This window comes from Coregonus lavaretus (genome assembly GCF_964263955.1).
Source record: "Coregonus lavaretus genome assembly, chromosome: 17".
NCBI lineage: Eukaryota > Metazoa > Chordata > Actinopteri > Salmoniformes > Salmonidae > Coregonus > Coregonus lavaretus.
The window spans coordinates 50717234-50740238 of record NC_140004.1 but is presented as its reverse complement, the minus strand read 5'-3'; the positions used below and the strand labels follow the sequence as shown (position 1 = coordinate 50740238).

Sequence of the window (23005 nt, the reverse complement as noted above, 5' to 3'; positions counted from 1 at the left end):
GGAACCCAGAGGAGTTGGAGAGGTAGTGGGGAACCCAGAGGAGCTGGAGAGGTAGTGGGGAACACAGAGGAGCTGGAGAGGTAGTGGGGAACCCAGAGGAGCTGGAGAGGTAGTGGGGAGCTGGAGAGGTAGTGGGGAACCCAGAGGAGTTGGAGAGGTAGTGGGGAACCCAGAGGAGCTGGAGAGGTAGTGGGGAGCTGGAGAGGTAGTGGGGAACCTAGAGGAGCTGGAGAGGTAGTGGGGAACCCAGAGGAGCTGGAGAGGTAGTGGGGAACCCAGAGGAGCTGGACCCAGAGGAGCTGGAGAGGTAGTGGGGAGCTGGAGAGGTAGTGGGGAGCTGGAGAGGTAGTGGGGAACACAGAGGAGCTGGACCCAGAGGAGCTGGAGAGGTAGTGGGGAGCTGGAGAGGAAGTGGGGAACCCAGAGGAGCTGGAGAGGAAGTGGGGAGCTGTAGAGGAAGTGGGGAACCCAGAGGAGCTGGAGAGGTAGTGGGGAACCCAGAGGAGTTGGAGAGGTAGTGGGGAACCCAGAGGAGCTGGAGAGGAAGTGGGGAGGCCAGAGGAGCTGGAGAGGTAGTGGGGAGGCCAGGGGAGCTGGAGAGGTAGTGGGGAGGCCAGAGGAGCTGGAAAGGTAGTGGGGAACCCAGAGGAGCTGGAGAGGTAGTGGGGAACCAAGAGGAGCTGGAGAGGAAGTCGGAAGCTGGAGAGGAAGTGGGGAGCTGGAGAGGAAGTGCGGAACCCAGAGGAGCTGGAAAGGAAGTGGGGAGCTGGAGAGGAAGTGGGGAGCTGGAGAGGAAGTGGGGAACCCAGAGGAGCTGGAGAGGAAGTGGGAAGCTGGAGAGGAAGTGGGGAGCTGGAGAGGAAGTGGGGAACCCAGAGGAGCTGGAAAGGAAGTGGGGAGGTGGAGAGGAAGTGGGGAGCTGGAGAGGAAGTGGGGAACCCAGAGGAGCTGGAGAGGAAGTGGGGAGCTGTAGAGGAAGTGGGGAACCCAGAGGAGCTGGAGAGGTAGTGGGGAACCCAGAGGAGCTGGAGAGGTAGTGGGGAACCCAGAGGAGCTGGAGAGGAAGTGGGGAGCTGGAGAGGAAGTGGGGAACCCAGAGGAGCTGGAAGGGAAGTGGGGAGCTGGAGAGGAAGTGGGGAACCCAGAGGAGCTGGAGAGGTAGTGGGGAAACCAGAGGAGCTGGACCCAGAAGAGCTGGAGAGGAAGTGGGGAACCCAGAGGAGCTGGAGAGGAAGTGGGGAACCCAGAGGAGCTGGACCCAGAGGAGCTGGAGAGGAAGTGGGGAGCTGGAGAGGAAGTGGGGAACCCAGAGGAGCTGGAGAGGAAGTGGGGAGCTGTAGAGGAAGTGGGGAACCCAGAGGAGCTGGAGAGGTAGTGGGGAACCCAGGGGAGCTGGACCCAGAGGAGCTGGAGAGGAAGTGGGGAGCTGGAGAGGAAGTGGGGAACCCAGAGGAGCTGGAGAGGAAGTGGGGAGCTGGAGAGGAAGTGGGGAACCCAGAGGAGCTGGAGAGGTAGTGGGGAACCCAGAGGAGCTGGACCCAGAAGAGCTGGAGAGGAAGTGGGGAACCCAGAGGAGCTGGAGAGGAAGTGGGGAACCCAGAGGAGAGGAAGTGGGGAGCTGGAGAGGAAGTGGGGAGCTGGAGAGGAAGTGGGGAACCCAGAGGAGCTGGAGAGGTAGTGGGGAACCCAGAGGAGCTGGAGAGGTAGTGGGGAGCTGGAGAGGAAGTTTTACACATTATACACTGTCTCTTCCACCTCTCTCTCTCTACCTCAGTGGCATTAAGAAACATTATACCACCTCTCTCTCTACCTCAGTGGCATTAAGAAACATTATACCACCTCTCTCTCTACCTCAGTGGCATTAATAAACATTATACCACCTCTCTCTCTACCTCAGTGGCATTAAGAAACATTATACCACCTCTCTCTCTCTACCTCAGTGGCATTAAGAAACATTATACCACCTCTCTCTCTACCTCAGTGGCATTAATAAACAGTATACCACCTCTCTCTCTCTACCTCAGTGGCATTAAGAAACATTATACCACCTCTCAGAGGAGCTGGAGAGGTAGTGGGGAGCTGGAGGGTAACCCAGAGGAGCTGGAGAGGTAGTGGGGAGCTGAAGGGTAACCCAGAGGAGCTGGAGAGGTAGTGGGGAGGCCAGAGGAGCTGGAGAGGTAGTAGGGAACCCAGAGGAGCTGGAGAGGAAGTGGGGAACCCAGAGGAGCTGGAGAGTTAGTGGGGAGCTGGAGAGGTAGTGGGGAGCTGGAGAGGTAGTGGTGAGCTGGAGAGGTAGTGGGGAATCCAGAGGAGCTGGAGAGGAAGTGGGGAACCCAGAGGAGCTGGAGAGGTAGTGGGGAGCTGGAGAGGTAGTGGGGAGCTGGAGAGGTAGTGGGGAGCTGGAGAGGTAGTGGGGAAACCAGAGGAGCTGGAGAGGTAGTGGGGAACACAGAGGAGCTGGAGAGGTAGTGGGGAACCCAGAGGAGCTGGAGAGGTAGTGGGGAGCTGGAGAGGTAGTGGGGAACCTAGAGGAGCTGGAGAGGTAGTGGGGAGCTGGAGAGTTAGTGGGGAACCCAGAGGAGTTGGAGAGGTAGTGGGGAACCCAGAGGAGCTGGAGAGGTAGTGGGGAACACAGAGGAGCTGGAGAGGTAGTGGGGAACCCAGAGGAGCTGGAGAGGTAGTGGGGAGCTGGAGAGGTAGTGGGGAACCCAGAGGAGTTGGAGAGGTAGTGGGGAACCCAGAGGAGCTGGAGAGGTAGTGGGGAGCTGGAGAGGTAGTGGGGAACCTAGAGGAGCTGGAGAGGTAGTGGGGAACCCAGAGGAGCTGGAGAGGTAGTGGGGAACCCAGAGGAGCTGGACCCAGAGGAGCTGGAGAGGTAGTGGGGAGCTGGAGAGGTAGTGGGGAGCTGGAGAGGTAGTGGGGAACACAGAGGAGCTGGACCCAGAGGAGCTGGAGAGGTAGTGGGGAGCTGGAGAGGTAGTGGGGAGCTGGAGAGGTAGTGGGGAACCCAGAGGAGCTGGAGAGGTAGTGGGGAGCTGGAGAGGTAGTGGGGAACCCAGAGGAGCTGGAGAGGTAGTGGGGAGCTGGAGAGGTAGTGGGGAACCCAGAGGAGCTGGAGAGGTAGTGGGGAGCTGGAGAGGTAGTGGGGAACCCAGAGGAGTTGGAGAGGTAGTGGGGAACCCAGAGTAGCTGGAGAGGAAGTGGGGAGGCCAGAGGAGCTGGAGAGGTAGTGGGGAGCTGGAGAGGTAGTGGGGAGCTGGAGAGGTAGTGGGGAACACAGAGGAGCTGGAGAGGTAGTGGGGAACCCAGAGGAGCTGGAGAGGTAGTGGGGAGCTGGAGAGGTAGTGGGGAACCCAGAGGAGCTGGAGAGGTAGTGGGGAACCCAGAGGAGCTGGAGAGGAAGTGGGGAGGCCAGAGGAGCTGGAGAGGTAGTGGGGAGCTGGAGAGGTAGTGGGGAACCCAGAGGAGCTGGAGAGGTAGTGGGGAGCTGGAGAGGTAGTGGGGAACCCAGAGGAGCTGGAGAGGTAGTGGGGAGCTGGAGAGGTAGTGGGGAACCCAGAGGAGTTGGAGAGGTAGTGGGGAACCCAGAGGAGCTGGAGAGAAAGTGGGGAGGCCAGAGGAGCTGGAGAGGTAGTGGGGAGCTGGAGAGGTAGTGGGGAGCTGGAGAGGTAGTGGGGAACACAGAGGAGCTGGAGAGGTAGTGGGGAACCCAGAGGAGCTGGAGAGGTAGTGGGGAGCTGGAGAGGTAGTGGGGAACCCAGAGGAGCTGGAGAGGTAGTGGGGAGCTGGAGAGGTAGTGGGGAGCTGGAGAGGTAGTGGGGAGCTGGAGAGGTAGTGGGGAACACAGAGGAGCTGGAGAGGTAGTGGGGAGCTGGAGAGGTAGTGGGGAGCTGGAGAGGTAGTGGGGAGCTGGAGAGGTAGTGGTGAACCCAGAGGAGCTGGAGAGGTAGTGGGGAGCTGTAGAGGAAGTAGGGAGCTGGAGAGGTAGTGGGGAACCCAGAGGAGCTGGAGAGGTAGTGGGGAACCCAGAGGAGCTGGAGAGGAAGTGGGGAGCTGGAGAGGTAGTGGGGAGCTGGAGAGGAAGTAGGGAGCTGGAGAGGTAGTGGGGAACCCAGAGGAGCTGGAGAGGTAGTGGGGAACCCAGAGGAGCTGGAGAGGAAGTGGGGAGCTGGAGAGGAAGTGGGGAACCCAGAGGAGCTGGAGAGGTAGTGGGGAGCTGGAGAGGTAGTGGGGAACCCAGAGGAGTTGGAGAGGTAGTGGGGTACCCAGAGGAGCTGGAGAGGAAGTGGGGAGGCCAGAGGAGCTGGAGAGGTAGTGGGGAGCTGGAGAGGTAGTGGGGAGCTGGAGAGGTAGTGGGGAACACAGAGGAGCTGGAGAGGTAGTGGGGAGCTGGAGAGGTAGTGGGGAACCTAGAGGAGCTGGAGAGGTAGTGGGGAGCTGGAGAGGTAGTGGGGAACCCAGAGGAGCTGGAGAGGTAGTGGGGAACACAGAGGAGCTGGAGAGGTAGTGGGGAACCCAGAGGAGCTGGAGAGGTAGTGGGGAGCTGGAGAGGTAGTGGGGAACCTAGAGGAGCTGGAGAGGTAGTGGGGAGCTGGAGAGGTAGTGGGGAACCCAGAGGAGTTGGAGAGGTAGTGGGGAACCCAGAGGAGCTGGAGAGGAAGTGGGGAGGCCAGAGGAGCTGGAGAGGTAGTGGGGAGGCCAGGGGAGCTGAAGAGGTAGTGGGGAGGCCAGAGGAGCTGGAAAGGTAGTGGGGAACCCAGAGGAGCTGGAGAGGTAGTGGGGAACCCAGAGGAGCTGGAGAGGAAGTGGGAAGCTGGAGAGGAAGTGGGGAGCTGGAGAGGAAGTGGGGAACCCAGAGGAGCTGGAAAGGAAGTGGGGAGCTGGAGAGGAAGTGGGGAGCTGGAGAGGAAGTGGGGAACCCAGAGGAGCTGGAGAGGAAGTGGGGAGCTGTAGAGGAAGTGGGGAACCCAGAGGAGCTGGAGAGGTAGTGGGGAACCCAGAGGAGCTGGAGAGGTAGTGGGGAGCTGGAGAGGTAGTGGGGAACCTAGAGGAGCTGGAGAGGTAGTGGGGAGCTGGAGAGGTAGTGGGGAACCCAGAGGAGTTGGAGAGGTAGTGGGGAACCCAGAGGAGCTGGAGAGGAAGTGGGGAGGCCAGAGGAGCTGGAGAGGTAGTGGGGAGGCCAGGGGAGCTGGAGAGGTAGTGGGGAGGCCAGAGGAGCTGGAAAGGTAGTGGGGAACCCAGAGGAGCTGGAGAGGTAGTGGGGAACCAAGAGGAGCTGGAGAGGAAGTGGGAAGCTGGAGAGGAAGTGGGGAGCTGGAGAGGAAGTGGGGAACCCAGAGGAGCTGGAAGGGTAATGGGGAGCTGGAGAGGTAGTGGGGAGCTGGAGAGGAAGTGGGGAGCTGGAGAGGTAGTGGGGAACCCAGAGGAGCTGGAGAGGTAGTGGGGAACACAGAGGAGCTGGAGAGGTAGTGGGGAACCCAGAGGAGCTGGAGAGGTAGTGGGGAGCTGGAGAGGTAGTGGGGAACCTAGAGGAGCTGGAGAGGTAGTGGGGAGCTGGAGAGGTAGTGGGGAGGCCAGAGGAGTTGGAGAGGTAGTGGGGAACCCAGAGGAGCTGGAGAGGTAGTGGGGAACCCAGAGGAGCTGGAGAGGTAGTGGGGAACACAGAGGAGCTGGAGAGGTAGTGGGGAGCTGGAGAGGTAGTGGGGAGCTGGAGAGGTAGTGGGGAACCCAGAGGAGCTGGAGAGGTAGTGGGGAGCTGGAGAGGTAGTGGGGAACCTAGAGGAGCTGGAGAGGTAGTGGGGAGCTGGAGAGGTAGTGGGGAGCTGGAGAGGTAGTGGGGAGCTGGAGAGGTAGTGGGGAGCTGGAGAGGTAGTGGGGAGCTGGAGAGGTAGTGGGGAGCTGGAGAGGTAGTGGGGAACCCAGAGGAGCTGGAGAGGTAGTGGGGAACACAGAGGAGCTGGAGAGGTAGTGGGGAACCCAGAGGAGCTGGAGAGGTAGTGGGGAGCTGGAGAGGTAGTGGGGAACCCAGAGGAGTTGGAGAGGTAGTGGGGAACCCAGAGGAGCTGGAGAGGTAGTGGGGAGCTGGAGAGGTAGTGGGGAACCTAGAGGAGCTGGAGAGGTAGTGGGGAACCCAGAGGAGCTGGAGAGGTAGTGGGGAGCTGGAGAGGTAGTGGGGAACCCAGAGGAGCTGGAGAGGTAGTGGGGAGCTGGAGAGGTAGTGGGGAGCTGGAGAGGTAGTGGGGAGCTGGAGAGGTAGTGGGGAACACAGAGGAGCTGGAGAGGTAGTGGGGAGCTGGAGAGGTAGTGGGGAGCTGGAGAGGTAGTGGTGAACCCAGAGGAGCTGGAGAGGTAGTGGGGAGCTGTAGAGGAAGTAGGGAGCTGGAGAGGTAGTGGGGAACCCAGAGGAGCTGGAGAGGTAGTGGGGAACCCAGAGGAGCTGGAGAGGAAGTGGGGAGCTGGAGAGGTAGTGGGGAGCTGGAGAGGTAGTGGGGAACCTAGAGGAGCTGGAGAGGTAGTGGGGAACACAGAGGAGCTGGAGAGGTAGTGGGGAACCCAGAGGAGCTGGAGAGGTAGTGGGGAGCTGGAGAGGTAGTGGGGAACCCAGAGGAGTTGGAGAGGTAGTGGGGAACCCAGAGGAGCTGGAGAGGTAGTGGGGAGCTGGAGAGGTAGTGGGGAACCTAGAGGAGCTGGAGAGGTAGTGGGGAACCCAGAGGAGCTGGAGAGGTAGTGGGGAGCTGGAGAGGTAGTGGGGAACCCAGAGGAGCTGGAGAGGTAGTGGGGAGCTGGAGAGGTAGTGGGGAGCTGGAGAGGTAGTGGGGAACACAGAGGAGCTGGAGAGGTAGTGGGGAGCTGGAGAGGTAGTGGGGAGCTGGAGAGGTAGTGGTGAACCCAGAGGAGCTGGAGAGGTAGTGGGGAGCTGTAGAGGAAGTAGGGAGCTGGAGAGGTAGTGGGGAACCCAGAGGAGCTGGAGAGGTAGTGGGGAACCCAGAGGAGCTGGAGAGGAAGTGGGGAGCTGGAGAGGTAGTGGGGAACCTAGAGGAGCTGGAGAGGTAGTGGGGAGCTGGAGAGGTAGTGGGGAACCCAGAGGAGTTGGAGAGGTAGTGGGGAACCCAGAGGAGCTGGAGAGGAAGTGGGGAGGCCAGAGGAGCTGGAGAGGTAGTGGGGAGCTGGAGAGGTAGTGGGGAGCTGGAGAGGTAGTGGGGAACACAGAGGAGCTGGAGAGGTAGTGGGGAACCCAGAGGACCTGGAGAGGTAGTGGGGAGCTGGAGAGGTAGTGGGGAACCTAGAGGAGCTGGAGAGGTAGTGGGGAGCTGGAGAGGTAGTGGGGAACCCAGAGGAGCTGGAGAGGTAGTGGGGAACACAGAGGAGCTGGAGAGGTAGTGGGGAACCCAGAGGAGCTGGAGAGGTAGTGGGGAGCTGGAGAGGTAGTGGGGAACCCAGAGGAGTTGGAGAGGTAGTGCTGAACCCAGAGGAGCTGGAGAGGTAGTGGGGAGCTGGAGAGGTAGTGGGGAACCTAGAGGAGCTGGAGAGGTAGTGGGGAGCTGGAGAGGTAGTGGGGAACCCAGAGGAGTTGGAGAGGTAGTGGGGAACCCAGAGGAGCTGGAGAGGAAGTGGGGAGGCCAGAGGAGCTGGAGAGGTAGTGGGGAGGCCAGGGGAGCTGGAGAGGTAGTGGGGAGGCCAGAGGAGCTGGAAAGGTAGTGGGGAACCCAGAGGAGCTGGAGAGGTAGTGGGGAACCCAGAGGAGCTGGAGAGGAAGTGGGAAGCTGGAGAGGAAGTGGGGAGCTGGAGAGGAAGTGGGGAACCCAGAGGAGCTGGAAAGGAAGTGGGGAGCTGGAGAGGAAGTGGGGAGCTGGAGAGGAAGTGGGGAACCCAGAGGAGCTGGAGAGGAAGTGGGGAGCTGTAGAGGAAGTGGGGAACCCAGAGGAGCTGGAGAGGTAGTGGGGAACCCAGAGGAGCTGGAGAGGTAGTGGGGAGCTGGAGAGGTAGTGGGGAACCTAGAGGAGCTGGAGAGGTAGTGGGGAGCTGGAGAGGTAGTGGGGAACCCAGAGGAGTTGGAGAGGTAGTGGGGAACCCAGAGGAGCTGGAGAGGAAGTGGGGAGGCCAGAGGAGCTGGAGAGGTAGTGGGGAGGCCAGGGGAGCTGGAGAGGTAGTGGGGAGGCCAGAGGAGCTGGAAAGGTAGTGGGGAACCCAGAGGAGCTGGAGAGGTAGTGGGGAACCAAGAGGAGCTGGAGAGGAAGTGGGAAGCTGGAGAGGAAGTGGGGAGCTGGAGAGGAAGTGGGGAACCCAGAGGAGCTGGAAAGGAAGTGGGGAGCTGGAGAGGAAGTGGGGAGCTGGAGAGGAAGTGGGGAACCCAGAGGAGCTGGAGAGGAAGTGGGAAGCTGGAGAGGAAGTGGGGAGCTGGAGAGGAAGTGGGGAACCCAGAGGAGCTGGAAAGGAAGTGGGGAGGTGGAGAGGAAGTGGGGAGCTGGAGAGGAAGTGGGGAACCCAGAGGAGCTGGAGAGGAAGTGGGGAGCTGTAGAGGAAGTGGGGAACCCAGAGGAGCTGGAGAGGTAGTGGGGAACCCAGAGGAGCTGGAGAGGTAGTGGGGAACCCAGAGGAGCTGGAGAGGAAGTGGGGAGCTGGAGAGGAAGTGGGGAACCCAGAGGAGCTGGAGAGGAAGTGGGGAGCTGGAGAGGAAGTGGGGAACCCAGAGGAGCTGGAGAGGTAGTGGGGAACCCAGAGGAGCTGGACCCAGAAGAGCTGGAGAGGAAGTGGGGAACCCAGAGGAGCTGGAGAGGAAGTGGGGAACCCAGAGGAGCTGGACCCAGAGGAGCTGGAGAGGAAGTGGGGAGCTGGAGAGGAAGTGGGGAACCAAGAGGAGCTGGAGAGGAAGTGGGGAGCTGTAGAGGAAGTGGGGAACCCAGAGGAGCTGGAGAGGTAGTGGGGAACCCAGAGGAGCTGGACCCAGAGGAGCTGGAGAGGAAGTGGGGAGCTGGAGAGGAAGTGGGGAACCCAGAGGAGCTGGAGAGGAAGTGGGGAGCTGGAGAGGAAGTGGGGAACCCAGAGGAGCTGGAGAGGTAGTGGGGAACCCAGAGGAGCTGGACCCAGAAGAGCTGGAGAGGAAGTGGGGAACCCAGAGGAGCTGGAGAGGAAGTGGTGAACCCAGAGGAGAGGAAGTGGGGAGCTGGAGAGGAAGTGGGGAGCTGGAGAGGAAGTGGGGAACCCAGAGGAGCTGGAGAGGTAGTGGGGAACCCAGAGGAGCTGGAGAGGTAGTGGGGAGCTGGAGAGGAAGTTTTACACATTATACACTGTCTCTACCACCTCTCTCTCTCTACCTCAGTGGCATTAAGAAACATTATACCACCTCTCTCTCTACCTCAGTGGCATTAAAAAACATTATACCACCTCTCTCTCTACCTCAGTGGCATTAATAAACATTATACCACCTCTCTCTCTACCTCAGTGTCATTAAGAAACATTATACCACCTCTCTCTCTCTACCTCAGTGGCATTAAGAAACATTATACCACCTCTCTCTCTACCTCAGTGGCATTAATAAACAGTATACCACCTCTCTCTCTCTACCTCAGTGGCATTAAGAAACATTATACCACCTCTCAGAGGAGCTGGAGAGGTAGTGGGGAGCTGGAGGGTAACCCAGAGGAGCTGGAGAGGTAGTGGGGAGCTGAAGGGTAACCCAGAGGAGCTGGAGAGGTAGTGGGGAGCTGAAGGGTAACCCAGAGGAGCTGGAGAGGTAGTGGGGAACCCAGAGGAGCTGGAGAGGTAGTGGGGAACCCAGAGGAGCTGGAGAGGTAGTGGGGAGCTGGAGAGGTAGTGGGGAACCCAGAGGAGCTGGAGAGGTAGTGGGGAACCCAGAGGAGCTGGAGAGGTAGTGGGGAACCCAGAGGAGCTGGAGAGGTAGTGGGGAACCCAGAGGAGCTGGACCCAGAGGAGCTGGAGAGGTAGTGGGGAGCTGGAGAGGTAGTGGGGAGCTGGAGAGGTAGTGGGGAACACAGAGGAGCTGGAGAGGTAGTGGGGAACCCAGAGGAGCTGGAGAGGTAGTGGGGAGCTGGAGAGGTAGTGGGGAACCCAGAGGAGCTGGAGAGGTAGTGGGGAGCTGGAGAGGTAGTGGGGAACCCAGATGAGTTGGAGAGGTAGTGGGGAACCCAGAGGAGCTGGAGAGGAAGTGGGGAGGCCAGAGGAGCTGGAGAGGTAGTGGGGAACCCAGAGGAGCTGGAGAGGTAGTGGGGAACCCAGAGGAGCTGGAGAGGAAGTGGGAAGCTGGAGAGGAAGTGGGGAGCTGGAGAGGAAGTGGGGAACCCAGAGGAGCTGGAAAGGAAGTGGGGAGCTGGAGAGGAAGTGGGGAGCTGGAGAGGAAGTGGGGAACCCAGAGGAGCTGGAGAGGAAGTGGGGAGCTGTAGAGGAAGTGGGGAACCCAGAGGAGCTGGAGAGGTAGTGGGGAACCCAGAGGAAATGGAGAGGAAGTGGGGAGCTGGAGAGGAAGTGGGGAACCCAGAGGAGCTGGAGAGGTAGTGGGGAGCTGGAGAGGTAGTGGGGAACCCAGAGGAGTTGGAGAGGTAGTGGGGAACCCAGAGGAGCTGGAGAGGTAGTGGGGAGCTGGAGAGGTAGTGGGGAGCTGGAGAGGTAGTGGGGAACACAGAGGAGCTGGAGAGGTAGTGGGGAGCTGGAGAGGTAGTGGGGAACCTAGAGGAGCTGGAGAGGTAGTGGGGAGCTGGAGAGGTAGTGGGGAACCCAGAGGCGTTGGAGAGGTAGTGGGGAACCCAGAGGAGCTGGAGAGGAAGTGGGGAGGCCAGAGGAGCTGGAGAGGTAGTGGGGAGGCCAGGGGAGCTGGAGAGGTAGTGGGGAACCCAGAGGAGCTGGAGAGGTAGTGGGGAACCCAGAGGAGCTGGAGAGGTAGTGGGGAGCTGGAGAGGTAGTGGGGAACCTAGAGGAGCTGGAGAGGTAGTGGGGAGCTGGAGAGGTAGTGGGGAACGCAGAGGAGCTGGAGAGGTAGTGGGGAACACAGAGGAGCTGGAGAGGTAGTGGGGAACCCAGAGGAGCTGGAGAGGTAGTGGGGAGCTGGAGAGGTAGTGGGGAACCTAGAGGAGCTGGAGAGGTAGTGGGGAGCTGGAGAGGTAGTGGGGAACCCAGAGGAGCTGGAGAGGTAGTGGGGAGCTGGAGAGGTAGTGGGGAACCCAGAGGAGTTGGAGAGGTAGTGGGGAACCCAGAGGAGCTGGAGAGGAAGTGGGGAGGCCAGAGGAGCTGGAGAGGTAGTGGGGAGGCCAGGGGAGCTGGAGAGGTAGTGGGGAGGCCAGAGGAGCTGGAAAGGTAGTGGGGAACCCAGAGGAGCTGGAGAGGTAGTGGGGAACCCAGAGGAACTGGAGAGGAAGTGGGAAGCTGGAGAGGAAGTGGGGAGCTGGAGAGGAAGTGGGGAACCCAGAGGAGCTGGAAAGGAAGTGGGGAGCTGGAGAGGAAGTGGGGAGCTGGAGAGGAAGTGGGGAACCCAGACGAGCTGGAGAGGAAGTGGGGAGCTGTAGAGGAAGTGGGGAACCCAGAGGAGCTGGAGAGGTAGTGGGGAACCCAGAGGAGCTGGAGAGGAAGTGGGGAGCTGGAGAGGAAGTGGGGAACCCAGAGGAGCTGGAGAGGTAGTGGGGAGCTGGAGAGGTAGTGGGGAACCCAGAGGAGTTGGAGAGGTAGTGGGGAACCCAGAGGAGCTGGAGAGGAAGTGGGGAGGCCAGAGGAGCTGGAGAGGTAGTGGGGAGCTGGAGAGGTAGTGGGGAGCTGGAGAGGTAGTGGGGAACACAGAGGAGCTGGAGAGGTAGTGGGGAACCCAGAGGAGCTGGAGAGGTAGTGGGGAACACAGAGGAGCTGGAGAGGTAGTGGGGAACCCAGAGGAGCTGGAGAGGTAGTGGGGAGCTGGAGAGGTAGTGGGGAACCTAGAGGAGCTGGAGAGGTAGTGGGGAGCTGGAGAGGTAGTGGGGAACCCAGAGGAGCTGGAGAGGTAGTGGGGAGCTGGAGAGGTAGTGGGGAACCCAGAGGAGCTGGAGAGGTAGTGGGGAGCTGGAGAGGTAGTGGGGAACCCAGAGGAGCTGGAGAGGTAGTGGGGAGCTGGAGAGGTAGTGGGGAACCCAGAGGAGTTGGAGAGGTAGTGGGGAACCCAGAGGAGCTGGAGAGGAAGTGGGGAGGCCAGAGGAGCTGGAGAGGTAGTGGGGAGGCCAGGGGAGCTGGAGAGGTAGTGGGGAGGCCAGAGGAGCTGGAAAGGTAGTGGGGAACCCAGAGGAGCTGGAGAGGTAGTGGGGAACCCAGAGGAGCTGGAGAGGAAGTGGGAAGCTGGAGAGGAAGTGGGGAGCTGGAGAGGAAGTGGGGAACCCAGAGGAGCTGGAAAGGAAGTGGGGAGCTGGAGAGGAAGTGGGGAGCTGGAGAGGAAGTGGGGAACCCAGAGGAGCTGGAGAGGAAGTGGGGAGCTGTAGAGGAAGTGGGGAACCCAGAGGAGCTGGAGAGGTAGTGGGGAACCCAGAGGAGCTGGAGAGGTAGTGGGGAACCCAGAGGAGCTGGAGAGGAAGTGGGGAGCTGGAGAGGAAGTGGGGAAACCAGAGGAGCTGGAGAGGAAGTGGGGAGCTGGAGAGGAAGTGGGGAACCCAGAGGAGCTGGAGAGGTAGTCTGGAACCCAGAGGAGCTGGACCCAGAAGAGCTGGAGAGGAAGTGGGGAACCCAGAGGAGCTGGAGAGGTAGTGGGGAACCCAGAGGAGCTGGACCCAGAGGAGCTGGAGAGGAAGTGGGGAGCTGGAGAGGAATTGGGGAACCCAGAGGAGCTGGAGAGGAAGTGGGGAGCTGGAGAGGAAGTGGGGAACCCAGAGGAGCTGGAGAGGTAGTGGGGAACCCAGAGGAGCTGGACCCAGAAGAGCTGGAGAGGAAGTGGGGAACCCAGAGGAGCTGGAGAGGAAGTGGGGAACCCAGAGGAGAGGAAGTGGGGAGCTGGAGAGGAAGTGGGGAGCTGGAGAGGAAGTGGGGAACCCAGAGGAGCTGGAGAGGTAGTGGGGAACCCAGAGGAGCTGGAGAGGTAGTGGGGAGCTGTAGAGGAAGTGGGGAACCCAGAGGAGCTGGAGAGGTAGTGGGGAACCCAGAGGAGCTGGAGAGGTAGTGGGGAACCCAGAGGAGCTGGAGAGGAAGTGGGGAGCTGGAGAGGAAGTGGGGAACCCAGAGGAGCTGGAGAGGAAGTGGGGAGCTGGAGAGGAAGTGGGGAACCCAGAGGAGCTGGAGAGGTAGTCTGGAACCCAGAGGAGCTGGACCCAGAAGAGCTGGAGAGGAAGTGGGGAACCCAGAGGAGCTGGAGAGGTAGTGGGGAACCCAGAGGAGCTGGACCCAGAGGAGCTGGAGAGGAAGTGGGGAGCTGGAGAGGAATTGGGGAACCCAGAGGAGCTGGAGAGGAAGTGGGGAGCTGGAGAGGAAGTGGGGAACCCAGAGGAGCTGGAGAGGTAGTGGGGAACCCAGAGGAGCTGGACCCAGAAGAGCTGGAGAGGAAGTGGGGAACCCAGAGGAGCTGGAGAGGAAGTGGGGAACCCAGAGGAGAGGAAGTGGGGAGCTGGAGAGGAAGTGGGGAGCTGGAGAGGAAGTGGGGAACCCAGAGGAGCTGGAGAGGAAGTGGGGAGCTGTAGAGGAAGTGGGGAACCCAGAGGAGCTGGAGAGGTAGTGGGGAACACAGAGGAGCTGGAGAGGTAGTGGGGAACCCAGAGGAGCTGGAGAGGTAGTGGGGAGCTGGAGAGGAAGTTTTACACATTATACACTGTCTCTACCACCTCTCTCTCTCTACCTCAGTGGCATTAAGAAACATTATACCACCTCTCTCTCTACCTCAGTGGCATTAAGAAACATTATATCACCTCTCTCTCTACCTCAGTGGCATTAATAAACATTATACCACCTCTCTCTCTACCTCAGTGGCATTAAGAAACATTATACCACCTCTCTCTCTCTACCTCAGTGGCATTAAGAAACATTATACCACCTCTCTCTCTACCTCAGTGGCATTAATAAACAGTATACCACCTCTCTCTCTCTACCTCAGTGGCATTAAGAAACATTATACCACCTCTCAGAGGAGCTGGAGAGGTAGTGGGGAGCTGGAGGGTAACCCAGAGGAGCTGGAGAGGTAGTGGGGAGCTGAAGGGTAACCCAGAGGAGCTGGAGAGGTAGTGGGGAGCTGAAGGGTAACCCAGAGGAGCTGGAGAGGTAGTGGGGAACCCAGAGGAGCTGGAGAGGTAGTGGGGAGCTGGAGAGGTAGTGGGGAACCCAGAGGAGCTGGAGAGGTAGTGGGGAACCCAGAGGAGCTGGAGAGGTAGTGGGGAACCCAGAGGAGCTGGACCCAGAGGAGCTGGAGAGGTAGTGGGGAGCTGGAGAGGTAGTGGGGAGCTGGAGAGGTAGTGGGGAACACAGAGGAGCTGGAGAGGTAGTGGGGAACCCAGAGGAGCTGGAGAGGTAGTGGGGAGCTGGAGAGGTAGTGGGGAACCCAGAGGAGCTGGAGAGGTAGTGGGGAGCTGGAGAGGTAGTGGGGAACCCAGATGAGTTGGAGAGGTAGTGGGGAACCCAGAGGAGCTGGAGAGGAAGTGGGGAGGCCAGAGGAGCTGGAGAGGTAGTGGGGAGGCCAGGGGAGCTGGAGAGGTAGTGGGGAGGCCAGAGGAGCTGGAAAGGTAGTGGGGAACCCAGAGGAGCTGGAGAGGTAGTGGGGAACCCAGAGGAGCTGGAGAGGAAGTGGGAAGCTGGAGAGGAAGTGGGGAGCTGGAGAGGAAGTGGGGAACCCAGAGGAGCTGGAAAGGAAGTGGGGAGCTGGAGAGGAAGTGGGGAACCCAGAGGAGCTGGAGAGGAAGTGGGGAGCTGTAGAGGAAGTGGGGAACCCAGAGGAGCTGGAGAGGTAGTGGGGAACCCAGAGGAGCTGGAGAGGAAGTGGGGAGCTGGAGAGGAAGTGGGGAACCCAGAGGAGCTGGAGAGGTAGTGGGGAGCTGGAGAGGTAGTGGGGAACCCAGAGGAGTTGGAGAGGTAGTGGGGAACCCAGAGGAGCTGGAGAGGAAGTGGGGAGGCCAGAGGAGCTGGAGAGGTAGTGGGGAGCTGGAGAGGTAGTGGGGAGCTGGAGAGGTAGTGGGGAACACAGAGGAGCTGGAGAGGTAGTGGGGAGCTGGAGAGGTAGTGGGGAGCTGAAGGGTAACCCAGAGGAGCTGGAGAGGTAGTGGGGAGCTGAAGGGTAACCCAGAGGAGCTGGAGAGGTAGTGGGGAGCTGAAGGGTAACCCAGAGGAGCTGGAGAGGTAGTGTGGAGCTGGAGGGTAACCCAGAGGAGCTGGAGAGGTAGTGGGGAGCTGGAGGGTAACCCAGAGGAGCTGGAGAGGTAGTGGGGAGCTGGAGGGTAACCCAGAGGAGCTGGAGAGGTAGTGGGGAGCTGAAGGGTAACCCAGAGGAGCTGGAGAGGTAGTGGGGAGCTGAAGGGTAACCCAGAGGAGCTGGAGAGGTAGTGGGGAGCTGAAGGGTAACCCAGAGGAGCTGGAGAGGAAGTGGGGAGGCATGTCTGATGTGTTGTGATTTCTCTCCCCTCTCTTTCACCATATCTACCTCACTGTAAAATGATTTATAACCCTCTCTTTCACCATATCTACCTCAATGTATAATGATTTATAACCCTCTCTTTCACCATATCTACCTCACTGTAAAATGATTTATAACCCTCTCTTTCACCATATCTACCTCAATGTAGAGTGATTCAAACCCTCTCTTTCACCATATCTACCTCACTGTAGAATGATTTCTCTCCCCTCTGCAGGCTACGCGCCCGTAACAGGCATGTGCCACCCGGTCCGGAGCTGCACGCTGAACCATGAGGATGGATTCTCCTCTGCCTTCGTTGTCGCCCACGAGACCGGACATGTGTAAATTCGGATTATCTTATTCCTGTGTGTGTCTGTGTGTGTGTCTGTGTGTATGTACAGTTGAAGTCGGAAGTTTACATACACTTAGTGTTACGAACCCCATGGCTCTAAACGTCTAGGGTGGATGGACATGAGACCCGTAACATAAATTATGCAAATTAGGAGTGTGGCATGGAGCAGTGAGAACAAATGTGACACAACAACCATGAACTACCGTCAAACACAAATGGTTTATTTCAGAACACACGGTAAGGGTTTGGGAAAAAGGGCTGAGCAGGACCCAAGAAATGAAACAATAGTGTAAAACCCCCTAAACTGATCTAGCCTGCCTGAAGAACCGCTAGGCTACTGCTAGTCATACAAAAGTACAGTGGGTGGTCCGCTCAGGTCTAACTAGTGTTTTTAGACAGATTTCTTCCTACGGGTAATGTACGCCCAAGGGCAACTAGCTTAAACTCCCCTTTTCCCAGAAACACACAAAGCTACCAAACAGGGTAATCAGCAATTAAGTAGTACACAATACACAGGACACCACAGTATCCGCACTCACATAACAAAACAGTAGTCTAACAGAATTTACCAATCATAATAAACAGCAACTTAGTGAGTAACCAAAAACAGGACACCACCGTGTCCATACTCACAAACGGAAATATTCTCTCTCTCTCTCTCAACAAACACAAGACTGGTTTTTATACAATGGGATGTGTGATTGAACAAACGAGTAACAGGTGGTGCAATGCACAGGAATGTTCACTGATTGGTCCAATCAGCAGACACCTCAACGACCACCAATCAGGAACATACAGGACACCTGTGAATAGGGCAGAAGGAGAGAAACACACAAAAACACAGGATACCTGTATCCGTAACACTCCCACCCTTAAAAGAGCAAACCACAATGGTTTGCGACACACGTACTATCACAACACCCAAATTCACAAATCATCCTATCGGGATAACAAAAAAAAAACCTAGATCATTACACACGAGACAAAGCATCTGCCAACACATTCTCCAACCCCTTTTTGTGGCGGATCTCCAAATTATAATTTTGCACGACAAGTGCCCAACGCATAAGGCGTTGGTTCTGGTTGTACATCCGGTGGAGAAAAACTAAGGGGTTATGGTCAGTATCTCTGGACTGTCTACCTGAGTGACGGGTCTGGTGTGGTATGTCTTCAACATGTTAACGTGGCACACACGAGATTGGCGTTTTCTATCAGGAGTCTGTATCACGTAGTCAGTTTCACTTAGTTTCTTTTCAATGACATAAGGACCAGAGAAACGTGCTGACAATGACGCTCCTGGCACAGGCAACAATACAAGAACTCGGTCACCTGGCTGCAGTGAACGAGAAACAGCCTGTGTGTCATAGTGTCGTTTCATCCGTTTCTGTGAGGAAGACAGCGCTTCCTTTGCTATAGCACAGGCAGCATGTAGGCGCTCACGAAAGCGACTAACGTAGTCCAACACATTTTCTTTCACACACAACTCTTGTGACACAAAAACTGATCCTTAAGGACTTTCATAGGTCCTCTCATGGTGTGTCCAAACACCAGTTCAGCTGGGCTGAACCCTAGGGATTCCTGTACTGTCTCACGGACAGCAAACAACACTAGAGGAACTCCCTCATCCCACTCTTTCTCAGATTCCAAGCAATATTTACGGAGCATAGACTTCAGGGTCTGATGCCAACGTTCAAGCGCACCCTGAGACTCTGGGTGATACGCGCTTGACACACGGTGTGTAACTGACAAGGACTTTAACACTTGTTTGAAAAGTTTAGAAAGGAAATTCGTACCCTGATCAGTTTGTATCACCTTAGGTAACCCAAAAGTTGAGAAGAATTTGATCAACGCTTTACTCACCACCGGAGCAGTAATCCTTCGCAGAGGAATGGCCTCTGGGTACCTGGTGGCCACACACATAATTGTTAACATAAACTGGTTACCAGATTTTGTTTTTGGTAATGGTCCAACACAATCAACCATCACATGTTCGAAGGGTTCACCTATGGCCGGTATGGGACAAAGAGGCGCGGGGGAAATAACCTGGTTCGGTTTCCCAACTACTTGACAGGTGTGGCAAGTCCGACAGAACTGAGCCACATCTTGTTTTAAGCCAGGCCAAAAGAAATGTCGCAAAACACGATCATAAGTCTTGGTGACTCCCAGATGTCCGGACCACTGGTGATCATGAGCGAGGGATAAAACATTTTGTCGAAAGGCTGTAGGAATCACTATTTGGTAAACAGCATTCCAATCTTCGCCAGCGTCAACATGGGATGTCCATTTACGCATGAGGAGATTACCATCAATGAAATATGCCATGTTTTTCTTCTTTAGCTCGTCCTCTGAGACAACACTAGAAAAACATTTAGCCAGGCTAATGTCAACCTTGGTTAGCGATCAGCTGCTCACGAGTAACTGGTAACTGTATTGCCTCAGCAACAAGTTCCACATCCTTCTTCCTTTCTCTGGGCTGTTGGTCAGACTGCACCAGCTTACCAGAGGTAGTACCCGAACTATCCTCTGGGTCACACTCTCTGAATAGAATCGTGTTCGACAAATCTATCACTTCACCCACTTGTCGTGCTTGAGCACGTGTGACAGCACAAGCGGGGAATACATCTGGATAACCCTGTGCCAGCTCCTCGGAGAGAGACTGGTCACTTTTATCCAATACCTCCAATATGGGTATTACCTTTCCTCCGGCAATATCGTTGCCCATTATAAATGTCACACCTTTTACTGGCAACATAGGACGTACGCCAACTCTGAACAATCCACTGACTAACTCAGAGTGTACGTTCACAAAGTGCAATGGCACTGGGACGAAACCCATTTCAATTCCTTGTACTAACACACTGGAACCACAATATGTATTATTAGACAAGGGCAACACATCAGATAGTATGAACGACTGCGCCGCACCAGTATCTCTGAGGATTCTAACTGGACGCTGAGACGCTTCGTCATCTGATATAGAAACAAACCCCTCAAAAATGAACGGTTCATAACTGTGATCTGGGACAGGGACTTTCAAACCACATTCACTATGAGGCCTCTGTCTTGATTCCGGCCTTACAACCGTACGAATCAGCCCAACACCCGTTGGCAGCCTGGCGTGCTGAGGCATCCCCGGTTTGCGTTTTAGCAGAAAGCAATCATTAACCATATGTCCCACCTTATGACAATAGAAACAGTGACGCACATCTTTTGGGCGTGCTGGATGTACTGCTGGTCGACTAGGACTAAAAGTTAGCAACTCCGCAGCCCTGCTCTCCGTACGAGCCGAAAACACGCTCTTATGCGTCAACACAAACTCGTCTGCCAATACAGACGCTTCCGACAGTGAGGATACTTTCTGTTCGTTCAGATAAACTACAATGCGTTCCGGTAAGCAATTTTTAAACTCTTCTAACAAGATTAACTCCCGTAGAGAGTTAAAATCAGTTACCTTACTAGCACTGTGCCATTTGTCAAACAGATTTCCTTTGTCTCTAGCAAACTCCACATTAAGTCATTAAAACTCGATTTTCAACCACTCCAAAAATGTCTTGTTAAAAAACTATTGTTTTGGCAAGTCGCTTAGGACATCTACTTTGTACATGACACAAGTAATTTTTCCAACAATTGTTTACAGACAGATTATTTCACTTATAATTTACTGTATCACAATTCCAGTGGGTCAGAAGTTTACATACACTAAGTTGACTGTGCCTTTTAACAGCTTGGAAAATTCCAGAAAATGATGTAATGGCTTTAGAAGCTTCTGATAGGCTAATTGACATCATTGGAGTCAATTGAAGGTGTAGCTGTGGATGTATTTCAAGCCCTACCTTCAAACTCAGTACCTCTTTGCTTGACATCATGGGAAAATCTAAAGAAATCAGCCAAGACCTAAAAAAAAAATGGTAGACCTCCACAAGTCTGGTTCATCCTTGAGAACAATTTCCAAACGCCTGAAGGTACCAAGTTCATCTGTACAAACAATAGTACGCAAGTATAAACACCATGGGACCACGCAGCCGTCATACTGCTCAGGAAGGAGACGCGTTCTGTCTCCTAGAGATGAACGTACTTTGGTGCAAATCAATCCCAGAACAACAGCAAAGGACCTTGTTTCCTCCAGCATTTTCACAGGTACAAAAGTATCTATATCCACAGTAAAACAAGTCCTATATCGACATAACCTGAAAGGCCGCTCAGCAAGGAAGAAGCTACTGCTCCAAAACCGCCATAAAAAAGCCAGACTACGGTTTGCAACTACACATGGGGACAAAGATCGTACTTTTTGGAGAAATGTCCTCTGGTCTGATGAAACAAAAATAGAACTGTTTGGCCATAATGGCCATCGTTATGTTTGGAGGAAAAAGGGGGGCTTGCAAGCCGAAGAACACCATCCCAACCGTGAAGCACGAGGGTGGCAGCATCATGCTGTGGGGGTGCTTTGCTGCAGGAGGGACCGATGCACTTCAGAAAATAGATTGCATCATCAGGAAGGAAAATTATGTGGATATAATGAAGCAACATCTCAAGACATCAGTCAGGAAGTTAAAGCTTGGTCGCAAATGGGTCTTCCAAATGGACAATGACTCCAAGCATACTTCCAAAGTTGTGGCAAAATGGCTTAAGGACAACAAAGTCAAGGTTTTGGAGTGGCCATCACAAAGCCCTGACCTCAATCCTATAAAACATTTGTGGGCAGAACTGAAAAAGCGTGTGCGAGTAAGGAGGCCTACAAACCTGACTCAGTTACACCAGCTCTGTCAGGAGGAATGGGCCAAAATTCACCCAATTTATTGTGGGAAGCTTGTGGAAGGCCACCTGAAACGTTTTACCCAAGTTAATCAATATAAAGGCAATGCTACCAAATACTAATTAAGTGTATGTAAACTTCTGACCCACTGGGAATGTGATGAAAGACATAAAAGCTGAAATAAATCATTCTCTCTACTATTATTCTGACATTTCACATTCTTAAAATAAAGTGGTGATCCTAACTGACCTAAGACAAGGAATTTTTACTAGGATTAAATGTCAGGAATTGTGAAAAACTGAGTTGAAATGTATTTGGCTAAGGTGTATGTAAACTTCCGACTTCAACTGTATGTGTTGACACGGGGGCGGTTCAAGGTTGTTACATAGTGTTTCCCATAATCTATTCAGTGGGTTTGTGTTCAGTTGGCTCCTCTGTTATCTGCCTCAACCACCTTTCAGCTGCAGGTCCATCTATCCTACAGCCTCTCCTCCTTATTATACTCCATCATGTCCCACAGCTCAGAGACAGGTCCATCTATTCTACAGCCTCTCCTCCCTATTATACTACATCATGTCCCACAGCTCAGAGACAGGTCCATCTATTCTACAGCCTCTCCTCCTTATTATACTACATCATGTCCCACAGCTCAGAGACAGGTCCATCTATCCTACAGCCTCTCCTCCTTATTATACTACATCATGTCCCACAGCTCAGAGACAGGTCCATCTATCCTACAGCCTCTCCTCCTTATTATACTACATCATGTCCCACAGCTCAGAGACAGGTCCATCTATCCTACAGCCTCTCCTCCCTATTATACTACATCATGTCCCACAGCTCAGAGACAGGTCCATCTATTCTACAGCCTCTCCTCCCTATTATACTCCATCATGTCCCACAGCTCAGAGACAGGTCCATCTATCCTACAGCCTCTCCTCCCTATTATACTACATCATGTCCCACAGCTCAGAGACAGGTCCATCTATCCTACAGCCTCTCCTCCCTATTATACTACATCATGTCCCACAGCTCAGAGACAGGTCCATCTATTCTACAGCCTCTCCTCCCTATTATACTCCATCATGTCCCACAGCTCAGAGACAGGTCCATCTATTCTACAGCCTCTCCTCCCTATTATACTCCATCATGTCCCACAGCTCAGAGACAGGTCCATCTATTCTACAGCCTCTCCTCCTTATTATACTACATCATGTCCCACAGCTCAGAGACAGGTCCATCTATTCTACAGCCTCTCCTCCTTATTATACTACATCATGTCCTACAGCTCAGAGACAGGTCCATCTATTCTACAGCCTCTCCTCCTTATTATACTCCATCATGTCCCACAGCTCAGAGACAGGTCCATCTATCCTACAGCCTCTCCTCCCTATTATACTACATCATGTCCCACAGCTCAGAGACAGGTCCATCTATCCTACAGCCTCTCCTCCTTATTATACTACATCATGTCCTGCCCACAGCTCAGAGACAGGTCCATCTATCCTACAGCCTCTCCTCCTTATTATACTCCATCATGTCCCACAGCTCAGAGACAGGTCCATCTATTCTACAGCCTCTCCTCCTTATTATACTACATCATGTCCCACAGCTCAGAGACAGGTCCATCTATTCTACAGCCTCTCCTCCTTATTATACTACATCATGTCCCACAGCTCAGAGACAGGTCCATCTATTCTACAGCCTCTCCTCCTTATTATACTCCATCATGTCCCACAGCTCAGAGACAGGTCCATCTATTCTACAGCCTCTCCTCCTTATTATACTACATCATGTCCCACAGCTCAGAGACAGGTCCATCTATTCTACAGCCTCTCCTCCTTATTATACTACATCATGTCCCACAGCTCAGAGACAGGTCCATCTATCCTACAGCCTCTCCTCCTTATTATACTACATCATGTCCCACAGCTCAGAGACAGGTCCATCTATCCTACAGCCTCTCCTCCTTATTATACTCCATCATGTCCCACAGCTCAGAGACAGGTCCATCTATCCTACAGCCTCTCCTCCTTATTATACTACATCATGTCCCACAGCTCAGAGACAGGTCCATCTATTCTACAGCCTCTCCTCCCTATTATACTACATCATGTCCCACAGCTCAGAGACAGGTCCATCTATTCTACAGCCTCTCCTCCTTATTATACTCCATCATGTCCCACAGCTCAGAGACAGGTCCATCTATTCTACAGCCTCTCCTCCCTATTATACTACATCATGTCCCACAGCTCAGAGACAGGTCCATCTATCCTACAGCCTCTCCTCCTTATTATACTACATCATGTCCCACAGCTCAGAGACAGGTCCATCTATTCTACAGCCTCTC

General features: G+C 55.2%; 1 protein-coding gene across 1 annotated transcript in view; it reads left to right on the top strand.

Moving 5' to 3' along the window:
• Window positions 1–23005, top strand: part of LOC311144426 (A disintegrin and metalloproteinase with thrombospondin motifs 3-like) — a gene marked incomplete at both ends in the record, with an annotated part of 287624 nt that overhangs the window by 89430 nt on the left and 175189 nt on the right. The window contains one exon of the mRNA XM_084180433.1: window positions 15786–15891. Coding sequence (XP_084036559.1) covers window positions 15786–15891 — 106 coding nt within the window. The remainder of the gene's footprint in view (window positions 1–15785; window positions 15892–23005) is intronic.